This window comes from Sus scrofa, chromosome 16 (assembly GCF_054392235.1).
Source record: "Sus scrofa isolate SSC_HxYL_T2T_F1_AM1 chromosome 16, Sscrofa_HxYL_maternal_Yorkshire_Landrace_v2.0, whole genome shotgun sequence".
Classification (NCBI taxonomy): domain Eukaryota; kingdom Metazoa; phylum Chordata; class Mammalia; order Artiodactyla; family Suidae; genus Sus; species Sus scrofa.
The window spans coordinates 39,323,392-39,350,314 of record NC_139398.1 but is presented as its reverse complement, the minus strand read 5'-3'; the positions used below and the strand labels follow the sequence as shown (position 1 = coordinate 39,350,314).

Here is a 26,923-nt window from a genome sequence, read left to right as displayed (position 1 = left end):
TCCCCAACTCGTGATGGAAAAAAGGGAAGAGGCACACTGATGGTGTTCTCTAGGCTCAGTGACACCGAGATTTGGGTGGCTGTGAGGTGGAAAACGGTCTACCACCCTACTCTGAACCACTGCATCTTGCGTCCATCTCTGCAAAGCTGTCCTATGCTTTCAAGGGTTTTCCTGATGCTTTGAATTCCTTCCCATACACCTGACTTTTTCCTGAATTGCCTAAGAGCCATGGGAGCATTTCAAACATGCTGGACATCAAGGTAATCTTTACGAAATATGGGAATAGTAGCCTTTTCCCCTCTACTCATAAAAGAGACAAAAAGCTTGAACCCAGAAATTAAATTTTTTTTTCCAAACTGAGAAAGCATTTTTCTTCTCCATTTTGTAAATAGGAATGGATATTTAATTAAATTTAAACAAAGGAAAACAAAAATGAGCTGAATTGAATCACTGTGTTTGCCTATCAGTTCTTTTTGTTTGTTTGTTTTTTCATTTTGGCTTCTCTACAGAAAGCAAGTTCATCTTTTCCTATATCTTGAATCAGATAAGAACAAACAAAACAGTCCTGGAGGATAGATGGACACGTGGAGAACACTGGGGAAATCAGAAATGCTGCCATCTCCATATTTAAACTCCATCAGAGTTATTCACCTCCATCCCACTCTACAGAAAGCATCATTTATCCAGACAGCTTAAAACAAGGATGTGTGTCCAATGGAAAAAAGGTGTCAGAAAGTTCACTGTGGGAGGATGTCACAGTTTTGCGAAAAGGACAGTCTCTGATCAGCTGCCCTGGGGACCTCAACACAAATGCAGAACAATCTAAAGATCACTGTGACTCAAGTCCACTCCAGCAGGAGCTGAGCAACTCTGTGAGAGAATGTGACACAGCTCTCTTCCAATTTCCCTTTTGCCTGCCTGACTGAATGCGTTCAGCAAGCCACCTTTGGGTGCCTCCTGTGCAGCATTAAGCATTGCATCTAAGTACTAACACTGAGTGATACAATGATCAAAAAGATTTGATCCCGGAGTTCCCGTCGTGGCGCAGTGGTTAACGAATCCGACTAGGAACCTTGAGGTTGCGGGTTCGGTCCCTGCCCTTGCTCAGTGGGTTAACGATCCGGCGTTGCCGTGAGCTGTGGTGTAGGTTGCAGATGCGGCTCGGATCCTGTGTTGCTGTGGCTCTGGCGTAGGCTGGTGGCTACAGCTCCGATTAGACCCTTAGCCCGGGAACCTCCATATGCCGCAGGAGCGGCCCAAAAAATAGCAACAACAACAACAATAAAAAAGACAAAAGACAAAAAAAAAAAAAAAAAAAAAGATTTGATCCCTACCTTCAGGCTAGAAGAAGACTCAGGCATTACCATCTCAGTACTTCCTTTTTTTTTTGGTCTCCTTTATTCAGTACATTGATATTTCATAAGCATTGATCATATATAAGACACTGTGCCGGATGTTACGGGGCTTCATGTGTGTCTAAGGAATTCCTCCTGTCTCAAGAGAATGACTGAAAAGCTGTACTGCAAAGCACTGTGGCTAAGTGTTCACACACGGTACTCATTGGGCTTCCTTGGGGTTAGAAGAGGGAATGATTGTGCCATTCACGGGAGGCTTCGAGGTGGAGGTGGTGTTTTCAGCAATCTTGAAGGTGGGTAAAAGTTTAATAGATGGCAATAAGGAAAGAAAAGGAGGGAAAAGAAGGCCATGGCATAATTGGGAAAAACTTTCTTAGGTGGGGTACCTAGGTGGGGTATAATTATTTACTTACTATTCACTAGGCTGTCAGCTGAGAAGGGAGTTTATAAGTCAAATAGACATAAAGCCTGGTGATCTATGGCTGAAGGACAAGGGGGTGGGAATGACCCTGTCTAGGCTGAGGCGCCCAGGGTTGGTGGGCCTGTGGATATGTGTGAGCATCGCTCTAGGGGGTGGCTGCTGGAAGCAGTGGATGACGAGGACCCTGCAGGCTGTAGGAAGGCAGGGACTGAAAGGGAGGGATAAGGATCTGGGAGAAGACACATGTTTCCTTCTTTACAGCTGTTTCCCAAGCTGGTCTTTTTGGCACTAGGAAGAAACTTATGTAATATCAGGGGGTCTTTAAGACAGCTGCTCATCAGCTGTTGGAAAGAACTTGGGATTAACGTGGACAGCGAACTGTTGCTTAATTTCTGGTTGAGATTCTTGTTTTTTTTTAGGGCCACAGGTGGGGCATATGGAAGTTCCCAGGCTAGGGGTCTAATTGGAGCTACAGCTGCTGGCCTGCACCACAGCCATAGCAATGGAGGATCTGAGCCACGTCCGCGACCTACACCACATGCGAGATCCTTAACTCGCTGAGTGGGGCCAGGGATCAAACCTGCATCCTTATGGATACTAGTCTGGTTTGTTTCTACTGAGCCACAATGAGAACTGCCCTGTTGAGATTCTTTTTTTTTTTTTTTTTTCCCCCACTGTACAGCAAGGGGATCAAGTTATCCTTACATGTATACCTTACAATTACATTTTTTTTCCTCACCCTTTGTTCTGTTGCAACATGAGTATCTAGACAAAGTCCTCAATGCTACTCGGCAGGATCTGCTTGTAAATCTAAGTTGTGTCTGATAAGCCCAAGCTCCCGATCCCTCCCCACTCCCTCCCCCTCCCATCAGGCAGCCACAAGTCTTTTCTCCAAGTCCATGATTTTCTTTTCTGAGGAGATGTTCATTTGTGCTGGATATTAGATTCCAGTTATAAGTGATATCATATGGTATTTGTCTTTGTCTTTCTGGCTCATTTCACTCAGTATGAGATTCTCTAGTTCCATCCATGTTGCTACAAATGGCATTATGTCATTCTTTTTTATGGCTGAGTAGTATTCCATTGTGTATATATACCACATCTTCCGAATCCAATCCTCTGTTGATGGACATTTGGGTTGTTTCCATGTCCTGGCTATTGTGAATAGTGCTGCAATGAACATGCGGGTGCATGTGTCTCTTTTAAGTAGAGTTTTGTCCGGATAGATGCCCAAGAGTGGGTAGGTCTCCCAAAGCAATAGAAATTAGAGCAAAAATAAACCCATGGGACCTCATCAAACTGAAAATCTTTTGCACAGCAAAGGAAACCAAAAAGAAAACAAAAAGACAACTTTCAGAATGGGAGAAAAAAGTTTCAAATGATGTAACCGACAAGGGCTTAATCTCTAGAATATATAAACAACTTACACAACCCAACAGCAAAAAAGCCAATCAATCAATGGAAAAATGGGCAAAAGACCTGAATAGACATTTCTCCAAAGAAGATATACAGATGGCCAACAAGCACATGAAAAAATGCTCAACATCATTGATTATAAGAGAAATGCAAATCAAAACTACCATGAGATACCACCTCACACCAGTCAGAATGGCGATCATTAATAAATCCACAAATAACAAGTGCTGGAGGGGCTGTGGAGAAAAGGGAACCCTCCTGCACTGCTGGTGGGAATGTCAACTGGTACAGCCACTATGGAGAACAGTTTGGAGATACCTTAGAAATCTATACATAGAACTTCCATATGACCCCGCAATCCCTGTTGAGATTCTTAAAAGTCATACACCTTCGGGTGACAGAGGGATTTGATGGGAAGATTAAGTAGATAGAGGGTAGAAGAAAGAATAAATTATATGTATTGTGTGTGTGTGGATGTGTGTGTTCAGAATTAAGAAAAAAAAGATGAAAAAATATGCATAGGTGGGTCATTGAACTATAGTACGGTTTATTTTATCTTGACTTTCAAACTAAAGAATATATTAAAGAGAATGGTCTAACAAGACTGCCAAAGGAATGAGGCTTTCATATAATAGTAGAGGACATATCAAATGTATTTAGCATAATTGACAGTATTAAAGTTAGTATTAAAACGTTCTAAAGATGTAGGCCAGTGCTTAGCAGGTCTGGATTTGTAGTAGGGAGGTTGGCCCTGGGTTAACCCACTTTGGCTTGTTGGTACCCTGTTCACCATGGGGACTGTATGAAAAACACTTTAGATTAACCCCATTAGCTCCACGCAACAAAGGACTTAAAGCACTTATCTTAAGCCTGATGAATCAGGAAGAGCTAGTTCAAAACACAACTCCCAACCCCCTTCCTCATTAACAAAAGTTGAATTTTAAATACATATTTAACACAATTTTTTCTTTTTCTTTTCCTTCCTTCCTCCCTCCCTTGCTTCTGTCCATCCGTCTGTCTTTTTAGGGCTGCACCCGCAGCATATGGAAGTTCCCAGGCTAGGGGTTGAATCAGAGCTTCAGCTGCCTGTCTACACCATAGCCACAGGAACACCAGATCCAAGCTACATCCCATGCTGCAGCTTGTGGCAATGCCAGATCCTTAACCCACTGAGTGAGGCCATGGATTGAACCTGCATCCTCATTGATACTAGTCAGGTTCTTAACCTGCTGAGCCACGACAGGAACTCCCACTTAACACATTTTTAAAGTATTAAATTTAGACAAAAACCAAATCGGTTCACAAGACAGATGTTCTGTTGCCTGCCTTCCCTGGGTTGAATTTCTCTACCAACAACCAAAGCTAGTGTGTGGAAGCTACTCTCTCCTTTTACTCCCACACATAAACTGCTTTAGGTTTGCTCCCAGCCTGGCTTGTGAAATAGGGTGAGAGCTACATAGAAAGAGCCTATCAACAAAAATCAGAGTAAAGGGCAGAAGAAATGCTTTCCACCTAAAGGAAACCAATTGGAGGAAAAATCAGAAAAATAAAACACCATTTATGTTCTATGGGCAACTGTTTTCATTCTGTTATAGATCATGTATTTCAGGCTTAAAATGTAACGTTTTCCTTAGAAAAAAGAAAACAGTGACAATGCTCTTTTTCCTTTCTAATTTCCCCCACAACCTTGCAGGGAAAATAAGCCTTCTTTTCCAAAACCAGGATAATTTGTTGAGGGGGTTAGCATGGCGGGTGGGGGTGGGGGTGGAAGCCTCAAGACCCAGTTCTTCCCATGCCCACTTCTTTGAAAAGAGGCATCTGCAGGCAAGAGGCTGAGAGCAGAGCATCCTGACAGGCTCTCAGAGCCTCTTTTTCGCCGGGCCTGTGATTTGAATTCCTGCTGAGTCCCCTCCCAGCTCAGAGGCTGAATCTGGCACGGTGTCCATCACAGGGTGGCAGAGGCTGTTCTGAATTGGCAGTTCTTCTGCTGGCTCACCTGGCTGGGAGCAGAGCCAGCCAAGCATGCAGCTGCCTCTGGGCCTGTCCTGCTGACAGCTTGATGCGTTTAGTTTGTGCTTTAGCTACTGAGTCCGGGCCTGTAGCACGTTGGCCCATTCTTGCTCCTCCCTGCCTCCACTGCTCTGGTCCTGGATGACATCATATCACAGCCTGATTTGTGTGTCAGGGATGGGGAGCCATGATTCTATAGTTCCAGGAGTTGCCTGGGAAGTGAATTCTAAGGAACAATGACAAGAGTCAGAAAGTGCATATGTGTTTTCTCTTTATGTAAGCAGGTACAGCAAAGTCCAATACGTTTGTGCTTTAATTGGTGCAGTCCTGATACTGTACGTTCCTGATACTCTTAACCTCAATTTTACCCTTCTGGATGAGCTGGTCTGGGTTTTTATGTTGTTTTGGCTAAGATATTCAAAATAGTTGAATGCTTATAGAGAAAACACAAAACACAGGTTTTGCCAGTTTGGTTGGCCTTTACTCTGAGGCTGTACTAAGGGGGTTTGAGGATGTGGGGATTTCTTCCCCTGGGATCCCAAACTCGACTAGGGCGAAAATTCACAACATCCTTCTGAATACACTCCAGACTTCCTCCACTTGGTCATAAGTTCAGTGGCATCTCTCCCGGCACAGAGCTGGATTTGGACTAAGATACTGAAAAGCTGGGGCTCTGCAAAGTTGGCCCGGAGGCGGGGAGTTCCCACTGTAGCACAACAGGTTAGGAATCAACATAGTGTCTATGAGGCTGTGGTTTGGATTCCTGGGCTTGCTCAGTGGGATAAGGACCCGCTGTTGCTGCAAGCTGTGGCATAGGTCACAGATGCTGCTTAGCTCTGGTGTTGCCGTGGCTGTGGTGTAGGTCTCAGTTGCAGCTCTGATTCAACCCCTAGCCTAAGAACTTCCATGTGCCACAGATACGCTGCTGAAAAACAAAGACGGCCCTTACCAAAGAGGTAAGGGACAAATACGTATCTATGAAGGTTGCATATTTTGAATTTATCTTTTTGCTCAGGTTCAAATTTGATGAATATTAGAGTGGTGAAAATCAATGTCATAAAGTTAGCCCAACTCTGGTACTTCTCTATTCTACCTATACAAACAACTTCTTTTGTTTTGATTGATTGGCTTTCTACGTTGCTAAAGCAAAAGTATGAAAATTGAACCTACTAAATCTCTCTTCAGTTAACAATCAATTTGATATTCTGAAGTGTTAACATTTTAGTTTCCTGTCCAAACATACTCACACAAATCTGCTTTGTCTCCTGGCCCCTACGTCTCTGCAGTAGCAGCCTTACCCGGGGTGGGGGGGAAAGCACTTGGTGCCCAACCATCTCATCTTTGTGTGCCCTTTGAGTTACATCCAAGAGACCACTTGCACCCCGGAAAGGTGAGTAAAGTTAGTCCTGGCTGCTGACTCAAAGTATATTTGCAAATTAGGCACCCAGCTCTGCTTTAAAAAAAAAAAAAAAAGGCCTTACAGCATACCAATAATCATAAGCAGTAAAGAATCAAAAATTGCTTTTGTAGCCCAGGAATTGGAATTCTATATTACTATTATTATTTTAAATTATTACCACACTACCAATAACCAGGAGAGCAGCTACCATTTATTAAGTACTTACTATGCACCAAGCACCGTGATAAGTTTCTTTTCATGCATTAGTTAATAAAATCCTCACAAGAAGCCAAGTAGCAAAGTCTGTTATCTCCATGTTGCAAATGAGGTGGCTGAATTGTGGGCAGACTGACTAATCTGCCTGGCATTACTCTGAGCGAGGGACTGACCAGGCTGAAATGCAGGATGGATGGCCCTGAGCTCATGGCCTTAACTGCCTGCTGCCTCTTGCTTTCCCTTCCCTGCTCCTCAGGATGGCAGGCAGTGCCATCCTTGGACTGGTGACCAACACCTGCCTAGGGTAAGGGGTCTCCACTAATCATGTATCTTGGCTTAGGCCTTCTCTGGGGTTTGGGTGGAAAAGAGGAGATGATAGAGTTTTTGAGCCTAAAATTTTAAAAAGCAAAAAATGTATGACATAAGAGTAAACAGATGGAAACCATGGCAGGTGACGGGAAAGAAAGAAACACATTAGTTGGTGATTGTGTTGAGAGAGCTTTGTTTCACTCTTCCACTGTTATTTTATAGGACAACCAGTAAAAATGGAATAGAGAAGTATCCTAGTTCCTTATTGAATGTAACTAACAGGAACCCCGTCTATTTTCTACATAGGAACCAAACAGTCTTTTAAAACAAACATCTTTTCAAAAAATCCTTATGGCTTCCCACCACAGAGAAAGACGAGCCTGCAAGATCTGGCTGCTAGCCTTCTGACTTCTTACCCTATCACTCTCCCTGTCTCCCACCCATGCTGATCTCCTGCGTTCCTCAAACTCGCCCCATTGGCCTCAGGGCCTTTGCACTTGAGATTTCCTCTGTCTGAACACTCTTGTCCCCAGATATTCACATGGCCTCTCTCACCTCATTTATGTCTTTGCTGTAATCCACCATGGGGAGGCCTCCTCTGACCTCCTCATTTAAGATCTCACCTGAGCTCCTGATATACACTCATGCACACTCACTTTCATGGGTTCACTCTCCCATATACTCATGCACTTTTACACACACACACACACACTCATTCACAACCACACATTCCCCCACAAAGCTACTCATGCACATTCACCTACTTTCCCACATTCATGCATATTCACACTTGCACCCACACTTTTATACACTCACGCACATTCATGCAGTCACAAATGTGTTCACTTATGCTCACATGCTCACCCTCAGATACTTTCATGCACACACATATATTCACACAGTGCTAATATTCCTTATCCTCTTTGGCTTTACTTTTCTTAATAACCCATATTACCAGCTGACATTTAATTAAAAATTTTTTTTATTATCTGTCTTCCCTCACTGGGAACAAATCTCCAGGAGACCAGAGACCTTATCTTTTTGTAATCATTGCTGTATCTCCAGTGCCCAAAATAGTGTGCAACAGACAATAAGGGCTTCATTAATATTTTTTTGAATAAATGAATGAATACATTTAGATCATCAAAATAAATCATTTCCGTTCCTACTATTGCATATGACTCAGTACATTTTAATCAGAAAATTCATGGAGAGAAAAGTCAGAAAGGCATGAAGGCTGTACCTTCTAATATAGAACAGCTGTATGGATCCAGGGCTCTGTAAACCGTGACGGACCCCATCTGTCCAGTGGCATGAAAAAGTCTCTAGTTCAGGTGAACGGCACTTGGTGAATTTAGGCTTTCCAGAAGAATCTGCCGAATAAAAAGAAAAGGCAAGGCATGAGATCAGGAGGGTGATGGATGGTCCTAATGAAACACATATTTACAGTGGTGAAGAACAACCACTTCTAGAAATGTTTTCCTGGGTCACAGCTTCAGAGCGGTTCTTGTCAATCATTCCTCTGTCGGCCCTTAATTCCAGGGACAAACCATTGTGTCTTTATTCCCAACATTATTTCTTAGGGCCTATTTAAGAAACCAGTACTAGAGATGAGGATTTGGGTACAGGCAGTTTATTTGGAGGGTGAGCGGGATGGATAGCGAGAACAGCTAAAAATGTGTGTACTATTCAGCTGGTCCCCATGGTGGCTGACTGGGGCCCAGCCCCACAGAGGCCCCTCTGAGAAGCGGCGAAGAGTGCCTTCCTGGGCTCCTTGACAAGGGCCAGAGAGCAGGGCGTTAATCCACCAATTCCCATCTCTCAGTGGCTGAGGGCTGCCCCGGAGGGTGTTAATGCCCATGACCTTCTAGGCTGCACCTGCGCACGGGCTGAAGGTCCTCGTCTGACTTCAGAGAAACTTAGGTAGCATCTGAAGTGTGCCCAGCCATGTGCGTGGTGGCAGTTGCCTCAGCACAGATGGCTGCCCTGGCATCAGGTTGGCCACAGGGATGTGGCCTGGGGACCACAGCATCCCCCACAGGGCCTTTTCCGTTTTTATAGGTTTTTGATAAAAAGTCACTAATGTTGGCATTCCTTTAAAAGATTCAGCCAGTAGTCTCATTAAATAGAGAAATTAAGCAAATTATGTTTATCTCTGTGTCAGTTCTAATTTGAGAAGTGGAGGGAGACTCCTAGGTTGTTAGCCCAAACTCCCCTGCATCTATGAAATCTGCAGCTATGCATGTGCAGCTGACAGGTCTGACACAAAACCCATGTTTTTATACCAACTGTCCTTGTTCTTCTGCCTTCTGTGGCCATGTTGGAGATGGTGGTCAGCGTTTACGAACCCCTCGCAGAGCACAGAAGCAGAGGAGCCTGCGGGATCCACTGCAAATGGAAAAGCTGTGTGTTTTGTGAGGCAAGCACCTCCTACACATAGCATTCCTGGAAAACTTCCTTCTTCTATCAACTTAAGTACTGAACATGTTACTTTTAGATCCTTCCAGAAAATCAGTGCTAAATAAACCATATTTAAACCACAACTAACATGTTTTAGTGCCTGTAGGGCTGAGGAGAGTACTGCCCATTCTGACTCTTATTCTGCATAGAATATAAGAAGAGGAAAGATGCTGGATTTCAAACTGAGAGATTTGTGAGCTAGTCTTGGCTCTGATACTATTTAGTCTTGAACTTCCTAAGCCTTTTGGACCTCAGTTTCCTTAATAGAGAGGCTGGAATAGATGAGATCCAAGGGACTTTACAACTTCACTTTTACAATTAAGTGACCCATACAATCATTAATAACAATGTACAGGATCAAAATTAATTTTGGCATTTGAGCCAAACCCACCAGAGAATACCAAATGCAAACACCATCCAGATTCCTATATTCCCTGTGCAATAAACCTGCCACATAATGGCAAGAATCATAAACCCAGCCGGAAAACTTGAAACACGAAGGGGAAAAACTTAAAAAAAAAGAATTTAAAACATGTTTTTACTTGCTTTAACTTAGTATTCTGTTTCCTTTTAACTCCAGATGTATAGAAAGCTCCACAATAATGTCCATTCTAAGTAAGAAACAGGAAATTCATGGTTGCGGTGCTAACGTGTGAGGTACGTGCTCTGAGATAGGCACAGTGCAGCAAAACTACTTTTGTGTCTTTTTTTGTATCTTCCATTGCCTACTTTCCTTTCTTTCTCATTCCTTGCACCCTCTTTCTCCCCTTCCTTCTTTCTTTTCTGGCTGGGTATCTACTGTTAGGTGCTATAGCAGACAGCCTCTCAGATGGCCTCCAGGATCCCTGTCTCCTGTTACCACAACCTGAACTCTTTTCCTCCACTTGAGTTAACTTGCCTCAAACCTATGGAATCTGACAGCACTGAAGGGGTGTCACATCTGTGATTAGGTTACAAAAGATTGTGGCTTCCATCTTGCTAGCTGACTTCGTCTCTGGCTGGTTTTGCTGAGGCAAAGCTGCCATGCTAGTGAGAACCACATGGCAAAGCATTGAGGGTGGCTTCTGGCTCCCACCCAGCAAGAAGGTGAGGCCCTCAGTCTAATACCCCTCCAGGAACTGAATCCTGGGAATCAACCGCATTAGGTGAGCACAGAAGCTGATCCTTCCCCAGTTCGTACTTTGGATGAGACCATGGCCCTGGTTGGCACTTTTTTCTTTTTTCTCTTTCTTTTTAAGGCTGCACCCATGACATATGGAAGTTCCCAGGCTATGGGTCGAATTGGAGCTACAGCCACAGCAATTAGGGATTCGAGCCATGTCTGTGACCTACACCACAGCTCATGGCGACACTGGATCCCTGACCCACTGAGTGAGGCCAAGGATCGAACGCACATCCTTCATGGATACCAGTCAGATCTGTTCCCACTGTGCCACAATGGGAATTCCCCTGGCTGGTACTTTGACTGCAGTCTTGTGAGAGAATCTGAAGCAGAGGACCCAGCTGATGGATTAATTTGGAGGAAGGATAGGGATAGGGAATAATATTAACCATAGTAAATATCTGAATGCTGTTGATGTAGGATAAATAAATCCAATACATGAGAACTTCAAAGCCATGTTTAAGATGGACATAAACCACTTTTCTTTCACAATAAAAACATATCACAGTGAGTGTGGGAAGGTGGGTAACTTCTCTTTTGGAGGCCAGAACTGTAGTATAGCTGGCTGCTTCTCTCTCAGGCACCTCTTGCTTCAGTTATTACCATTGTGGCTGAAGACACCCAACATTCCTAAAGTCCAGCTCCTTAGAGTCATGCTGAGGTTTTCCAAGTCAGAGAGGTACTGGCCCTAACCTTAAAATGAGCACCCTTCGATTACATCTGAAAATCTCAGTAGAAACTTGTTTTGTGTTTCCCTATGAAGACAACAAATGGTTGCTGTACACTTGGAGGTCCCCTCTGATAAGCCACACACAGAGAGTCATTTCTAAACTAGCAAACGCTTCTTACTCTCTTGTGATTTTTTTTTTTAGCCTAAACCTAAGACAGAGACTTGACTCAGTCTGTCAGGGGTGCAGCCTGGGTGTTGCTTGCGACATGTAGGCCAGGTTGAGAGCCACTGCTGGAGAGAAATAAAGTTATGTGTAGGCACTGAAAAGTTGGCTTTCCAGTTATTAAGTTTTCTGACTGGTTCTAGCAGAGCTACAGATGAAGAGATGAAGACGGACACTTGGTGTAAATGCTGGTTAGCCAAGTTCTGGAGGATGTGGGAAGGATATGAATATTGATTATGACCTCAAAAGAGTACAATAATGGTTCATGGTGAATGCGTGGAGAACTAAGAGATATTCTAAATATATGTGTAAAAGGATTTATCTAAAGGCTAAAACCTGCCTAATTTTCTGATGGACCATAAGCAGGTGATGGGAATTAAGAATAAGCTGAACTGGTATTGCTGCTGAAATTATGACTGAGAAAGCTTGAAGAGAACTTTTTACTAAATTCAGGTTTTTAAAAGTCGGTGGAATGATGTTGCATTCAAACCTACGATGATGGAGAGACAGAGTCAGAGGGGCTGGGAGGCCCTGCTGGTCGCAGCTCAACACCTTTGACAGTGAACCATGGCTGATTTTCCCGTCGGATTGGCTGGGGCTCCTTCCCTGCCAGGTGGCTCTGTCCTTGGAGGAAGCCGGTCTTCCCCGGCAGTACACAAGGGAGGACGGCAGGCAGCTGTTACATATTGAAACAGGCATCTGCCTTCTTACACTCTGTTCTCTTAGCAGATGTGTTTTCTGTCCTCTACTCCTGACAGAGCAAGAACAAAAACCAAATGAAATCACGTATAAGTTCCCAAGGTGGGCTGGGGGGTTGGTGGTAGAAGAGGAGCAGTTGAAGTGGGAGGGGAAGGTTGGAAGGAAGGGAATCTTTGAAGGGAAAGGAAAACCTTCTGGCTCTTGGCCCTCTTCTCTTCAGTGTACAGTCTCCACTGCACCCTGTCCTGTGGCCCATACCCTGTCAACAGTTCTGGACACTTATTATCACCCCTGGACAGAGGCTGGGGCCTTAACATCTTGAGAAGAGACAACCGTGCCCTCTGAACACAACCGGTTGAGAATTTCCTTTTGAGTTGGGCAGTGTAGACAAATCATAAAGAAAGGAGTTCCTATTGTGGCTCAGTGGGTCAAGAACCCGACTAGTACCCATGAGGATACAAGTTTGATCCCTGGCCTTGCTCAGTGGGTTAAGGATCTGGCATTGCCACCAAGCTGTGGTGTAGGCTGCAGACATGGCTTGGAGCTGGCATTGCTGTGGCTGTGGTGTAGGCTGGCAGGTGCAGCTCCGATTCAACCCCTAGTCTGGGAACTTCCATATACTGCAGGTGTGGCCTTAAAAAGAAAGAAAGAAAAAAAAAAAAAAAAAAGAAAGGAGACCAAAGAAAACAAAACAATAGTCCTTCATGTGGTTAATAATTAAAACTCACAAAGACCCATACTAAAGAAAAGAATTTTAGAGAATAGATAAATGAACTTCATAAATAACTGGAATAGGCAAGGTGGTTGAACTGTATTTCTAAAACATTACCTTTTATTTTTTGTAAAGGAAATTCAGCCTAAATATTTGCTGGGGCTTCCTGGAGACCAGGTTCTGGACTGAGGGGTGCCGATATTTGCACAGTGCTTGTAAACACTTAGGTTGAGGGGAAAGAACCCCTGGCCCAGAGTACGGGAGTCCTCCCTTTTGAAGCCCTACTTTGAGGTCATGCAATCTTCTATAGAGTACACTTGTGATTTCCAAAACACTTCTATTTGAAGAGCTTCAGGAATTCAGTGATTCTCCCACTTTAGAGCCTCTTACACCCTCTTTCACTAAAGGTCTTGTCCTTGATGGATGCTGGCTTGTCAAATATGGTAGAAGAAATCCATAAACTTCCTGGTTGATCACTATTTCAAGCTACTGTCAAAAGGAACTAACTGCCTTATAATGTAGTGTCAAAGAGCACATGTTTAAAAGACTTGATAGGTTTTTTTTTTTTTTTTTTTTTTTAACCTATGGAACTGCAATGTAGTATGAAACTGCAGCTACTCAGCCATTCATATAGGCTATTGGCAAAAAGAGCTTTCAATTAATGTTGGAAATTGGCAAATAATTCAATAAAGTATTTTGTATTGGACAATACTGAATGTAAGGAATTCACCTTCACACTCGATTTCCTTTATGATTCTCTGTGGAGTTGAGAAAGGCACAGCTGTAAAATCTTCTGCTTAGGCGCTTCTTGGCTTAGAGTTGAGAACAAGAGTTCACAAGATCTCTGCTGAAATGTTCATTTCTCTCTCTTTTATTATTTTAAATTAAACTCTAGTATGCTTTGAAAAATGGATTCTTGGTGCATTTAAAATAAGGTTAACGTTGAATAAAATAAAGGCTTAGTGAATATGTTCAGTTACTTTAAGATGGATATCAAATCAAGTGAACTTTGCAAGGTCTTGAAAAAGAATTTGCACCACATGTGGTCTGGCAAGGAATTTAAATTGATGCAGCTGCCTCTATGGATAGTTCATGTGTGTGTGTGTGTTGGGGTCGGGGAGCGGGGGGCAATGTCAGGAAACAGAGCTGTGCATGCTGTACCGCTGGCATGTAAACATGTATCTTTTCGGCAAAACTTGTTTCATCATTTAGTTTTCATTGAACATTTTCATTATAAAATATACTTACTTCCCTTCTTAAATAGTTGCAGTTGAACCTAATACCAACTTTGAACATTCCAGGGCATTAATCCATCATCTTTCTCCTCTTTACCCTCTTTTCCATAGCATTTATCTGGTGCATGGCTTACTAAGTGCTTTTGTATTACTTAATTATCTTGGACAGAGTGATTATATACTTCTCTACTTGACCTAAGATTTTCTCTTTTCTCCCATCAGTTTTCTTAAAACTATGATGAATAATAACAGGGCTTCTTTGGTGGAAAGGTAGGGGCTTTTTGCTGGTATTGTTTTCTCTGACTAGAGAGAGGGATATACAAAGACAGCTCCAGCAACACCAAGTTCCACCAGGGTAGCCTGTAGGAAGATGGAAATAGGAACATCACCTCAAAGACACATACTTACTGCCTTGCAGAATAATTGACTTAGGACACAGAATTGCCATAGTTTTATTATTATTATTATTATTATTGTCTTTTTAGGGTGGCACCTGTGGCATATGGAAGTTCCCAGGCTAGGGGTCAAATCGAAGCTGCAGTTGCTGGCCTACGTTACAGCAACTCCAGATCCGAGCTGCATCTGCAAACTACAGCACAGCTCACGGGAACACCGGATCCTTGACCCACCAAGTGAGGCCAGGGATCAAACCTACATCCTCATGGATAACAGTCAGGTTCGTTGCCACTGAGCCATGACAGGAACTCCCATCATTATTATTATTTTTTAAGTCTTTTTTTTTTTAAATTACTCAAATGCATTTATCACATCTGTAGTTATATAATGATCATAACAATCCAATTTCATAGGATTTCCATCCCATAACCCAACATTATTTTTAAAATGTGTATTCTGTATAGCATGGTTTTGAGATTTCAAAGAAACAATTAGCACTAAGTTCAGTAAAATTTATTTTCAGTTTGGTTAAGGTACGGGACATCCTAGATAGCATAGTCAAAAAATTAAAAAATAAAGCAAGAGCTTGTAGAATAATTGGAACCTTCAGTACAAATATAAACTGGTACAACCACTGTAGAAAAACAGTTTAGCAGTTCCTCAGAAGTTAAACACAGAGTTACCACATGACCCAGTAATTCCACTCCTAGGTAGGTACCCAAGAGAATTGAAAACATGTTCACATAAAAGCTTGCACAAGTATGTTCATAGCTGCATTATTCATACTAATAAGAGTAGAAACAACCCGAGTGTTCATCAACTGATGAGAGGATAATAAACAAAATGTGGTATAATCATGTAAGAGAAGATGCTTAGGCCATTAAAGGAAATAAAATACCGGGATGTGCTACAACACAGGTGAACCTTGAAAAGCGTTTGCTAAGTGAAAAAAGCCAGACACAAAAGGCCACATATTATTCCATTTAAATAAAATGTCCAGAATAGGCAAATCCTTAAAGACAGAAAGTAGATATGCAGTTGCCAGGGAATGAGGGGGAAGGGAAATGGGAGGCACTAGTAATAAGCACAGGTTTTATACTGAAGTGATGGAAATGTTCTTGAATTAGACAGTGGTGAGAGTTGTACAACACTGGGAATACAATTACTTTAAAATGGTTAAAATGGCAAATTTTACATCGCGTGAATTTTATCTCAGTAAGAACATCTATCTAAAAAATATAAAGCAGGAAATTATACTTAACACTAAAATTTACTACATATACTTTAGTTTTTATTTCTTATCACCAATTGGACATTTTTCTTTCAATTTAAAAATCTCCATCAGAGTTCCCGCCGTGGCGCAGGGGAAACAAGTCTGACTAGGAACCATGAGGTTGTGGGTTTGATCCCTGGCCTCGCTTAGTAGGTTAAGGATTTGGTGCTGCCGTGAGCTGTGGTGTAGGTCACAGACACGGCTTGGATCTGGCATTGCTGTGGCGTAGGCCGGAAGCAACAGCTCCAACTGGACCCCTAGCCTGGGAACCTCCATATGCTGCGGGTGTGGCCCTAAAAAGACAAAAAGAAAAAAAAAAAAAAACTCCACAAAAAACTCCTATCATTAATTTAGGCATGCCACTGTCACAGAAACAGGGATTGTAACTCACTGCACAAAAGACACCAATGGATCCCTCAGTCATATGAAAATGTCCTAAGTGAAACTTAGCTGAAGCACGTGTGAATGAGGTTCTTTTTTGTTTTGTTTTGTTTTACATTTTTAAAAATTAAAGTATAGTTGGATTTCCATCATGGTTCAGCGGTTAACGAACCTGACTAGCATCCATGAGGATGCGGGTTCTATCCCTGGACTCGCTCAGTGGATTAAGGATCCAGCATTGCTGTGAGCTGTGGTGTAGGTTGCAGATGTGGCTCAGATCCTGCATTGCTGTGGCTGTAGCCTAGGCTAGCAGCTGCAGCTCTGATTCGACCTTTAGCCTGGAAACTTCCATATGTCAAAGGTGTGGCCCTAAAAAGACCAAAAAAAAAAATTATAGTTGATTTACAATGTTGTATCAGTTTCAGCTGTACAGACAGCAAAGTGGTCCTGTCATATATATCTTTATCTATCTACCTACCTACCTATCTCCACATTATTTTTTTTGTTATCTTCCATCATGATCTATCCCAAGAGACTGTATATATTTCCTTGTGCTATACAGTAGGACCTTACTGTTTATCTATTCTAAATCTAATAGTTTGCATCTACTAATCCTAAACTCCCAGTCCATCCCACTCCATCTCCCCTCCCCCTTGGCAACCTCGAGTCTGTCCTCTATGTCTGTGAGTCTATCTCTGTTTTGTAGATAGGTTCTCATCCAAATTCCTGAAAACTGGTAGCTGGCAGAGGAGCTAGTGTCAGAATTAACATAGTGTATGCTGGAATCTCCTGGGGAATTAGAAAAACCTCTGAGCCTGAGTTCTATCCTATGAGATTCTATTTTAATTGGTAATTTTTGGAATCATCAATTTAGTTACCTAAATGCTAGATTTTTAAAAGCTTCCTAGTGATTTTAAAGGACAGCAGCATTCAAAAACTGGATATATTTCTATCATCCTTTCCCTTCTGAGCCCCGAAGGCATCCTGCTTGTCCCCACTACTGCAGCCTCTAGTCTGGTTCTCACATGCAAGTTCTCTGCCAGAAATGGGAGGAAAAAGTACATGTGGGAATATTCTAATCCAAGCCTAAAGTATAGCAATGTTGTGCCAAAGTCAAGTCTCTGTCACTGAAAAATATGAACCTCCTGAAGTCTCAGGGGAGCCTTCTATCGCCAGAAGAAACAAACTGATGAATGAGACTTTGTTTTCCCTGTCTTGTAATTTTGTCGAGGCCTTTTTATTCTCACCGATGATGATACAGTCTTCTGTGTAATTTCATTTCCAAGGTTTTGAGGGTTCAAATGCAATGAAACAGGGTCTTTTGTAATGAGCACACCAAAGCTTTTTAGCTTTAGGATTTACAGCCACATTCGACATTCATTCATTCACTTTTTCATTTGCGAAACAATCAGTGGACACCTGTTTGTGTGCCAGGCTTCAGCTTAACATCATCACTTGCTGAAAGAGTATATGCAGTCCAAGGATCATGGCACACCGGACAGATAGTTTACACAAAGAAGCTGGGCCCACTCCTTGAGAGAGAATCAGCTTGGGCCTTCTTTCGTAATAAATTTTGCTCTGTATACAAGTTCTTGCTTGGTACAATGACACCACATGTTTGGGTTCTTAAGCCTACATTCAGATTTTTAAAATGTTTCACATATGTATTTCTATTTCTATAAAAGAATGACCAATACGACAGATGCAAAGATAAATATGGTATACACAGCCATAGCTTCCAAAATGCAGGAAGACAGAACATTTTTTCCTATAAATATACATACTTCTCAGGAAAGTAGCTTGCCATTTTTGCGTGTGTGTGTGTGTGCGTATGTAATTTTTAAAGGTATTTATTGCTGCAGTAAGGCAGCTATGTCAAACTTCATTCTTCTAAACCAAGGGTTCTCAGCCAGGGATGAGTTTCCTTCCCAGCAGACATTTGCTGAAGACATTTGCGATTGTCATAACTGGGGAGGGGTGACACTGGAAATTAGCAGGTAGAGGCCAGAGATGCTATGAAACAGACTACAATGCATAGTCCCCACAGCAAAGAATTCTCTGCTCTAAAATGTCAATAATGCCTTTTTCCCAACAAAAACTAAAGCCATTACATTATAAAAATAGGTCTCCAAAATTTGAATGTCTCCAGAATGAAAATACCCTAAAAATCAAAATCCTCAATCTCCTCTACCCCCTTGCCTATATGAACTTTTTTTCTGCTCAATGAATAAATTTTCACTTTTAAGTCCTTTGGATTTTTAAGAGACTTTACAAGACCCTCTGTGTTTCAGTTCATCAAGAAGCATTTATGTAGCACCTATTATGGGCAAGGCACTCTTTTGGATGTTGTGGGAATTATAAAAATAATGACACATGGCTTCTACCTTTGAAGAGCTGTAAGTAGTACAGGAAATAATACATGGGCATGTGAGGAGTAGCCAACAATAAAAGGGAGTTAAAAATAAAGATTATAGCTGCTTTAGGGAAATCAAAGGAAGTTGTGATTACTAAGCTCTGAGGGTGGAGAGAGAGGAAGGCTTCAAAGAGGAGTAGGAGAGAGCGATTAACTTAGCTCGATTTGCTGAGATAGAAAAACTCTGATGGTGATCACCAACCAAATGCCACTAGGGACACATCTGTACACAAAGTTAGGTTTATTTACCCTCACAACTGCTGAATCAGCAGCTGCATGCTAACAAGTTCCCAGGTTATCCTCTGCATATTAAATATTGATTGAGAGGCACTGACTTCAGGAAAGCACCTGACTGCCAGCTAAGGGCTCTTTCAAAGTGGACCAGTTGTTCTCAACTAACTTCACATCAGAATCACCTGGGTATCTTTAACAAAATACCTGGAGATCTAATTTAATAGATTGGGCAATGCCTGTACAATGTTATATGTTGATTATATTTAAAAAAATTTACACTACTCTCAATGTATAGAGTGGGGGGAAAAAAAGGTGATGCCTGGGTATTGGTGCTTTTTAAAATGCCCCAGGAGCTGAGTGCAACTAGGTTTGAAAACCACTGAATTAGAACAAAGAGCTTCTATGTTGGATTAGCACAGTGAATTCCCTAAGTAAACATATTGAAAGGCCCCTCAAATGCCTTTGAAAAACAAATCAAATAAAGACTAGTAAGGCAAACAGCATGCATTAAATTTTCAGTGGGGGGTGGGGGGTGGGGGGAACTGGATTAACCTGCATATAAGGATGTTGAGTGTGTCTGTGTTGGCTCTCAGGGGTGGCAGTGTGGTGGACAGCAAAAGCCCCTCTTGTGGGTGATCTGGGGTTTCCCAAGAAGGTCCAGACTTAAATTCCACTGTGTGGAGCAGAAACATATGCTCACAGCTGTGTTTTGGGGGTTCTAAAGTTGCACTTTCAAGCATATACGGTGTTGAGAGTGCAGCTGCCTTCACTGTGGGAGTCATGGAAGTTAGTGTTATTTCTGTGCCATAGATCCTGGGAGCAGAGCCAGCTCCAGGCTCCAGGATGGCTCTGTGTCAGTGCACACAGTGGAACAGCCACGGCTGCCTCTGTGGGAAACTACAACTTCTCCACAGAATACAACATACCAAGCCCTGGCATTGCTCCTGCAGCAAATTTCCTAAGCCCTCATAGTTCTTCATTTATTCACTCTGGGGCTCTTTGTTTTAGAGATCTGTTTTTTTAGAGAGATGCTTTTCAAATTTTAATATGTATAGGTGTTACCTGGGAATCTTGTTAGAATGCAGATTCACTAGGTAGGGCCTGAGATTTTGCACTTTATTTTTTCTTTTTATGGCATATGGAATTTCCTGGGCTAGGGGTCAAATTGGAATTGTAGCTGAGGCCTACACCAAAGCCAGGGCAACACCAGATCCAAGCTGGATCTGTGACCTACACTGCAGCTTGCAGCAATGTTGGATCCTTAACTCACTGAGCGAGGCCAGGGATTGAACCTGCATCCTCACAGAAACAACATTGGGTCCTTAGTCTGCTGAGCCACAAAGGGAACTCCATTTTGCATTTTGACAAGTTCCTAGATGCTGTTGATGCTGCTCCTGGTGACCACATTCTGAGGGGCAAGGATTTAGCTCTGTGTCGTCCAAGATGGCAGTGCTAGTAGCATCAGGTGGCCATTGAGCTTAACATACAGTAATGTGACCAAGAAACTGAATTTTTAATTTTATTCAATTTTAATTAAATTTAAATGTAAAAGAGCCGTGCAAAATATTTTTCCTTAACTCTAACTTTGTTTCAGTAGGACTGAATTTCATTTCCCTGAAAATTCAGCATCCCAAGATTTGCTGTAAATGTAAAATATACTCTGGATTTTGAAGATTATGAAAAAATACTGTAAATTATCTCAATAATGTTTTTATTAGATTACATGCTGAAAGAATATTTTGACTATATTGGGCTAAAATAAGATATTGTCAAGATTAATTTTACCTGTTATTTTTTTCATGTGGCTACTAAAAAATTTAAAATTGCATACATAGTTTGTAATCTCATTACATTTCTACTTGACAGTACTGGTTTAGATGGTAGAACTGATTTCAAAGGAAAAACATTTAATGAAAAGAATTCAGAAAATATATCAGGCTTAATCATGAAGGACCTAAAAAAAGTTGCTAAATTGGCAAATTGTATAAATCAAGGTATAGAGCTAACCCCTATTTCAAGGAATCCATTCTCTCTGGCCCATTCTCTTGAGAAAGCTCAGGGTTTTCATCTAGTTCATGGACACTCAAGGGCAGCTCAGCAGGAGACCCAACCTATCCTTCCTGGGCAGAGCCTCTAATCTGAACAGGGGCAGTATGGAATAGTAGAAAGAGCACAGGCTTAAAGGCCAGGTGGCTTTAGGTTTGAATCTCAGATGTGCAACTTGCTAGAAATATTGTATGTTTCTAAGCCCCAGCCTTCCCACATGTGAGATGAAAGCAAAAGACCTATACAGTTGCTCCATACTGCCCCTACCCACTAAAGATCTAGGACTAAAAACAGGGATGGGTGTGTTTTAGAGGAAATAAAGTAGGAGAGAAAGGTTTAGATTAGGGGCTCTGCTCCCTCATATGCTGCACTGCCTCTTTCAGTTTTATCTGGGGTTTTCTGTTTATGGTAAGGTTGTTTTTTTTGGCATTAGGCTCAGAGATTTATCAGCTTCTATGAACTGTTAGATAGCCTGTAGAGACTAGAGCTTAGAGATTAACGGTCCTACACTTGGTTTGAGAAGGTCTTGTACATCACCTTTTACCCTCATTTGTATAAAGCAAATAGGAAAAACATCCTCATAATCAGAACCATATGTATCCCTCAACAGCAGTGACAGATCCCCTCATGGGCAAGAGAAACTAACAATAGTCCCTGCCTCTGTGACGTTTTCACTCTAGTTGGGGAAATAAGATTTCACACATATTAAATGATCAGAAAATAAAACACTTTAGGATGTACTGGAATAGAAAAACATTTTGGGATATACTAGAGTAGCTCTATTGAACTGTGTAGAGAAAGGGAGGAAGACCAGCATGAGTTAAAATCGACCTAGGATCCTTCATAGAAAAGTTCTGATCTGAAAAGGAGAGAGAAAAAGTGGGGATTCAGTTTAGGAAGTTGATCACTTATAACAAGAATTATATTTAAAAATTGCCATTGTGAGTTAAGAGAGGCCTGGTTAGGTGCCTGTTGGTGAATATATGCTTATCCAATGGTGGACAACATTCTCTTGGGCAACTCTCAAGAATACAGGGCATAGAGTCATGGTCCATGTTTGTCTCTTTCTCTCTTCTGAGTCAGGATCCACTCACTTCTAACCATAAGCCAAAAGACAGATAAATGTATTGAAGAGTTAGAGAAGCAACATTTGTTTCAGACATAAAAGAGGATTCTGGAAATTCCACGTAGAAAAGAGTTTATATGCAGTTACAAGTTAGAGCTGGAAGAGACCTTGACAATCAGCTGGGCCCACCATTTCATTTTGTAGATGGAGGAGATGATGTCATTAAAAAAAAGAGAGAAATGAATTGGCCAAGGTCACAAATCTGGTAAGAAGCCAGGCCATGTGCCTCCATGAAGTAAAAATCATGGTCACTAATGACCTCTTAATGATGATTATAATGAATTTTACTTCACATCTACCAACCTCTAAGGTCCTACCAAATTTCAAAGTGTCACATTTATAGAGTGAATTAAGCTTGATGTGACAATACTGAGACCATGTCCAGGATCCCAGTGATAAGAAAAAACAGGTCACTTGATGAGGCATTTTGAAATGTAAGAAACCAAAATGAAGATTTTAAGTACTAACATTCAACCATGTAATGAGTTCAGAATTCCATGCACAACCAACTAATTTTATTACACTAGATGGCAGCAAATAGGTATATAGGTGTACAATCAGCTACCTAGGAAATTGAAAACAAAATGAAAGTACAGACAGATTGGGTCTAAATTTGCCTGAATAAAGTGAAAGTTTGCACAAGCATTAAACTCTTACATGCTCTCCAACGTTCTTGAAGTTGTGGTTTTTGTATGTTTTTTGTTTTTTAAACCGAGCTTCCTTCTTACACATAGTAGGGTGCTAAAATTGTGGTGAATCACTGCCATGTTGAACCATATACTCATTGACTCTTGGCAGGTAGGGTAATATTTTATATATTTCCAGAATTTTTTTTTATGGCTATCAGAAGAAAGGGGATGTGCATTTGTGAAAAGATAGGTCTGGGAAGAGATGCTGTAGGATATGTCAGGATGCCCCAGACAGAAATGACTATTTGACTATTGTCAAGAGCAGGCTGTGAATACTAGCAGCAGAGGTATTTGAAATTAAGAAGAATCAGAGGCTACATAATCACCAATAGGACCAAAAGGTTATCAGAGGTTACTGTCTTCAAAATGGACCATGCAAGATGATCCACTGGGAATGAAAACATGCTAAAGTTTTCTTAATATGTGCTATTTACCTAACATAGAAATTAAGGTTTACTAATACTGAATATGGAGAGTCACATGGAGCCTTCATTCAGCCTCTGTCAGAGTCATATGTCACATATGGAATGGGAGGAATTCTTTAGGAAGGGTGGGCAGGCACAGTTTGCCAGGTTGGTTAGTAGTACCTTTTCTCTCAACATAGTAGAGCGCTATTTTTTTTTTTAAACAGGTTCTACATGGCTGATTTAATGGACAAATAGATTAAACTGATTTAGCTAATCATGATGCAACAAACAAATGACTTGAAAATATTCATGTAAAGAAATCTCTTATTAGGAGTTCCCATTGTGGGCACAGTGGAAATGAACACGACTGGTAACCATGAGGTTGTGGTTTTGATCTCTGGCTTTGCTCAGTGAGTTAAGGATCTGGCATTGCTGTGAGCTGTGGTGTAGGTCATAGATGCAGCTCCGATCCTGCATTGCTGTGGTTGTGGTGTAGGCCCGCAGATGCAGCTCTGATTCGATCCCTGGCATGGGAACTTCCATATGCCGTGGGTGCAGCCCTAAGAAGCAAAAAAACAAAAGCAAACAAACAAAAAGAAAAGAAAAGAAATTATTAAAAGTAATTTGAATAATGCCAGTCAATAATCAGGAAATGGCTGAGCTGATGCTTTTCTAAACCATAGAAGAGCTCTGATCAAATCTGAAAGGAACAAAGTCACAGGATACAAAATTAATATACAGAAATCAACTGCATTTCTATATACTAACAATGAAAGATCAGAAAGAGAAATTAGGGAAGCAATCCCGTTTACCATTGCATCCAAAAGAGTAAAATACCTAGGAGTAAATCTACCTAAAGAGACAAAAGACCTGTACTCTAAAAACTATAAGCCACTGATGAAAGAAATCAATGATGACACAAATAGATGGAAAGATATACCATGCTCTTGGGTTGGAAGAGTTAATATTATCAAAATGACTATACTACCCAAGGCAATCTACAGATTCAATGCAATCCCTACCAAAGTACCACAGACATGTTTCACAGAACTCAAACAAATATTTTAAAGTTTTTTTGGAAGCACAAAAGACCCAGAATAGCCAAAGATAGCCTGAAAAAGAAAAATGGAGCTGGAGGCATCAGGCTCCCGGACTTCAGACTATACTACAAAGCAACAATCATCAAAACTGATGGGACTGGCACAAAGACAGAAATATAGACCAGTGGAAAAGGACAGTAAGCCCAGAATTAACCCATGCACCTATAGCCAACTAATCTATTACAAAGGAGGCAAGAATATACAATGGAGAAAAGACAGCCCTTTCAATAAGTGGTGCCGGGGAAACTGGACAGCCACATGTACAAGAATGAAATTAAAATACTCCCTAACACCATACACAAAAATAAACTCAAAATGGATAAAAGACCTAGATATAAGACCATATACTATAAAACTCTTAGAAGAAAACATAGGCCAAACACTCTCTGACATAAATGACAGCAACATCTCAGATCTACCTCTTAGAGTAATAACAGTAAAAACAAAAATAAACAAATGGGATCTAATTAAACTTAAAAGTTTCTGCACAGCAAAGGAAACTCTAAACAACACAAAAAGACAACCCACAGAATGGGAGAAAATCTTTGCAAGTGAAACGACTGCCAAGGGATTAATCTCCAAAATTTATAAACACCTTCTGCAGCTCCATACCAAAAAAACAAACAACCCCATCAAAAAATGGGCAGAAGATCTAAACAGACAATTCTCCAAAGAAGATATACAGATGTCCAAAAATACATGAAAAGATGTTCAACATCACTCATTATTAGAGAAATGCAAATCAAAACCACAATGAGGTACCACCTTACACCAGCCAGAATGGCCATCATCGAAAAGTCTACAAACAATAAATGCTGGAGAAGGGGTGGAGAAAAAGGAATCCAGTTACACTGTTGGTGGGAGTGTAAATTGGTGTAACCACTGTGGAAAACAGTATGGAGATGCCTCAGGAAACTAAAAATAGAACTACCATTTGATCCAGCAATCCCATTCCTGGGCATCTATCCAGAGAAAACCATGACTAGCAAAGACATATGTACTCCAGTGTTCATTGCAGCACTATTTACAATAGCCAAGACATGGAAACAACCTAAATGTCCATCGACAGAGGAGTGGATCCAGAAGAGGTGGTACATATACACAATGGAATATTACTCAGCCATTAAAAGGAATGAAATATCAGCATTTTTAGCAACATGGATGGACTTAGAAATTATCATGCTAGTGAAGTCTGTCATACAATGAGACACCAACATCCAATGCTTTCACTGACATGTGGAATCTGAAAAAAGGACAGATGGAACTTCTTTGCAGAACAGATGCAGACTCACAGACATTGAAAAACTTATGGTCTCCAAGGAGACAGTTTGGGGGGTGGGGGATGCACTGTGGTTGTGGGATGGAAATACTATAAAATTGGATTGTGATGATCATTGTACAACTATAAATGTAATAAATTCATTGAGTAATAAAAAAGAAATCTAATAGGAAGCTGATTTCTAAATTGGGAAATCCTAAAAACTATTTGAAATATAGATCGATACCTACTACAACTTATTCTTTATTTCTTAAACATCTTGGTATGTATTTTGCCCTTTTCAGACATGAGGCTGAGATTGTAATTAAATTCCAATATTGAAATAAATGTAGCATAGATCCAACCTTCAACCTGTACTTTGCAAACTGTTAAATGAGGATTTCCTCCTCCAAGAGAAGGAAACTTCTTCAAACACATTGCAGGAAGTATTTTGTTCTATTGAACACTGAAACATTTTATAATATTGCTTGGTTCAACTTAAGACTTTTTATTTATGTTTTTATGTATGTTTTAGAACACAATATATTAGAACATTGGAGTTCCCGTTGTGGCTCAGTGGTTAATGAACCCAACTAGCATCCATAAGAACATGGGTTTGATCCCTGGCCTCGCTCAATAGGTTAAGGATCCGGTGTTGCTGTGAGCTGTGGTGTAGGTCACAGACGTGGCTCAGATCCTGCGTTGCTGTGGCTCTGGTGTAGGCTGGCGGCTATAACTCCGATTTGACCCCTAGCCTGGGAACCTCTATATGCCGTGGGTGTGGCCCTAGAAAGACTATATATATATATATATAGTCTTTTATATATATATATAGTCATATATATATATATGAACATTGTACACACATAATTGTCAAATAGTAAACATGTATTTTGTGAGCATGTGTTACAACATTATTTTACTAACGGGATATAGAATCAGGGACCCTATAACTGAGCATAATGCCTTTATAGATGAATGACTAAAATGAGGCCACAGGTGTAGGGACTGCCAAGGTCATTATACAACATTGGCTTTTAAACCCTTGATATTCAAATTCTATACATTTCTTTCTATTCTGCTTTCATCCCTTCCTCAGGTATAACTTATCAGGGACACATTTAGTCCACAGGTCCAGGGAAGACAGTTGGGTTTTTGATCCTCTTACAACTCTCCGAGTGCCTTCATCCTTCAAGGATTCTCTGCTGGAAGCACAAACAAAGGTATGGGGAATATTGAAGAGAAGGCACCTGCGCAGGTGCAACTATATGCAAAGGAATGACACAGATATTAAAGCAGAAAGACACAACAGG

General features: G+C 41.2%; 1 protein-coding gene across 16 annotated transcripts in view; it reads right to left on the bottom strand.

The window, feature by feature from the left end:
* Positions 1-26,923, bottom strand: part of GHR (growth hormone receptor) — a 296,034-nt gene that overhangs the window by 32,914 nt on the left and 236,197 nt on the right. For all 16 annotated transcript variants that reach the window (XM_021076571.2, XM_013990637.3, XM_085001599.1 and 13 more), the window contains 1 exon segment: positions 8,370-8,499. In XM_021076571.2, coding sequence (XP_020932230.1) covers positions 8,370-8,499 — 130 coding nt within the window.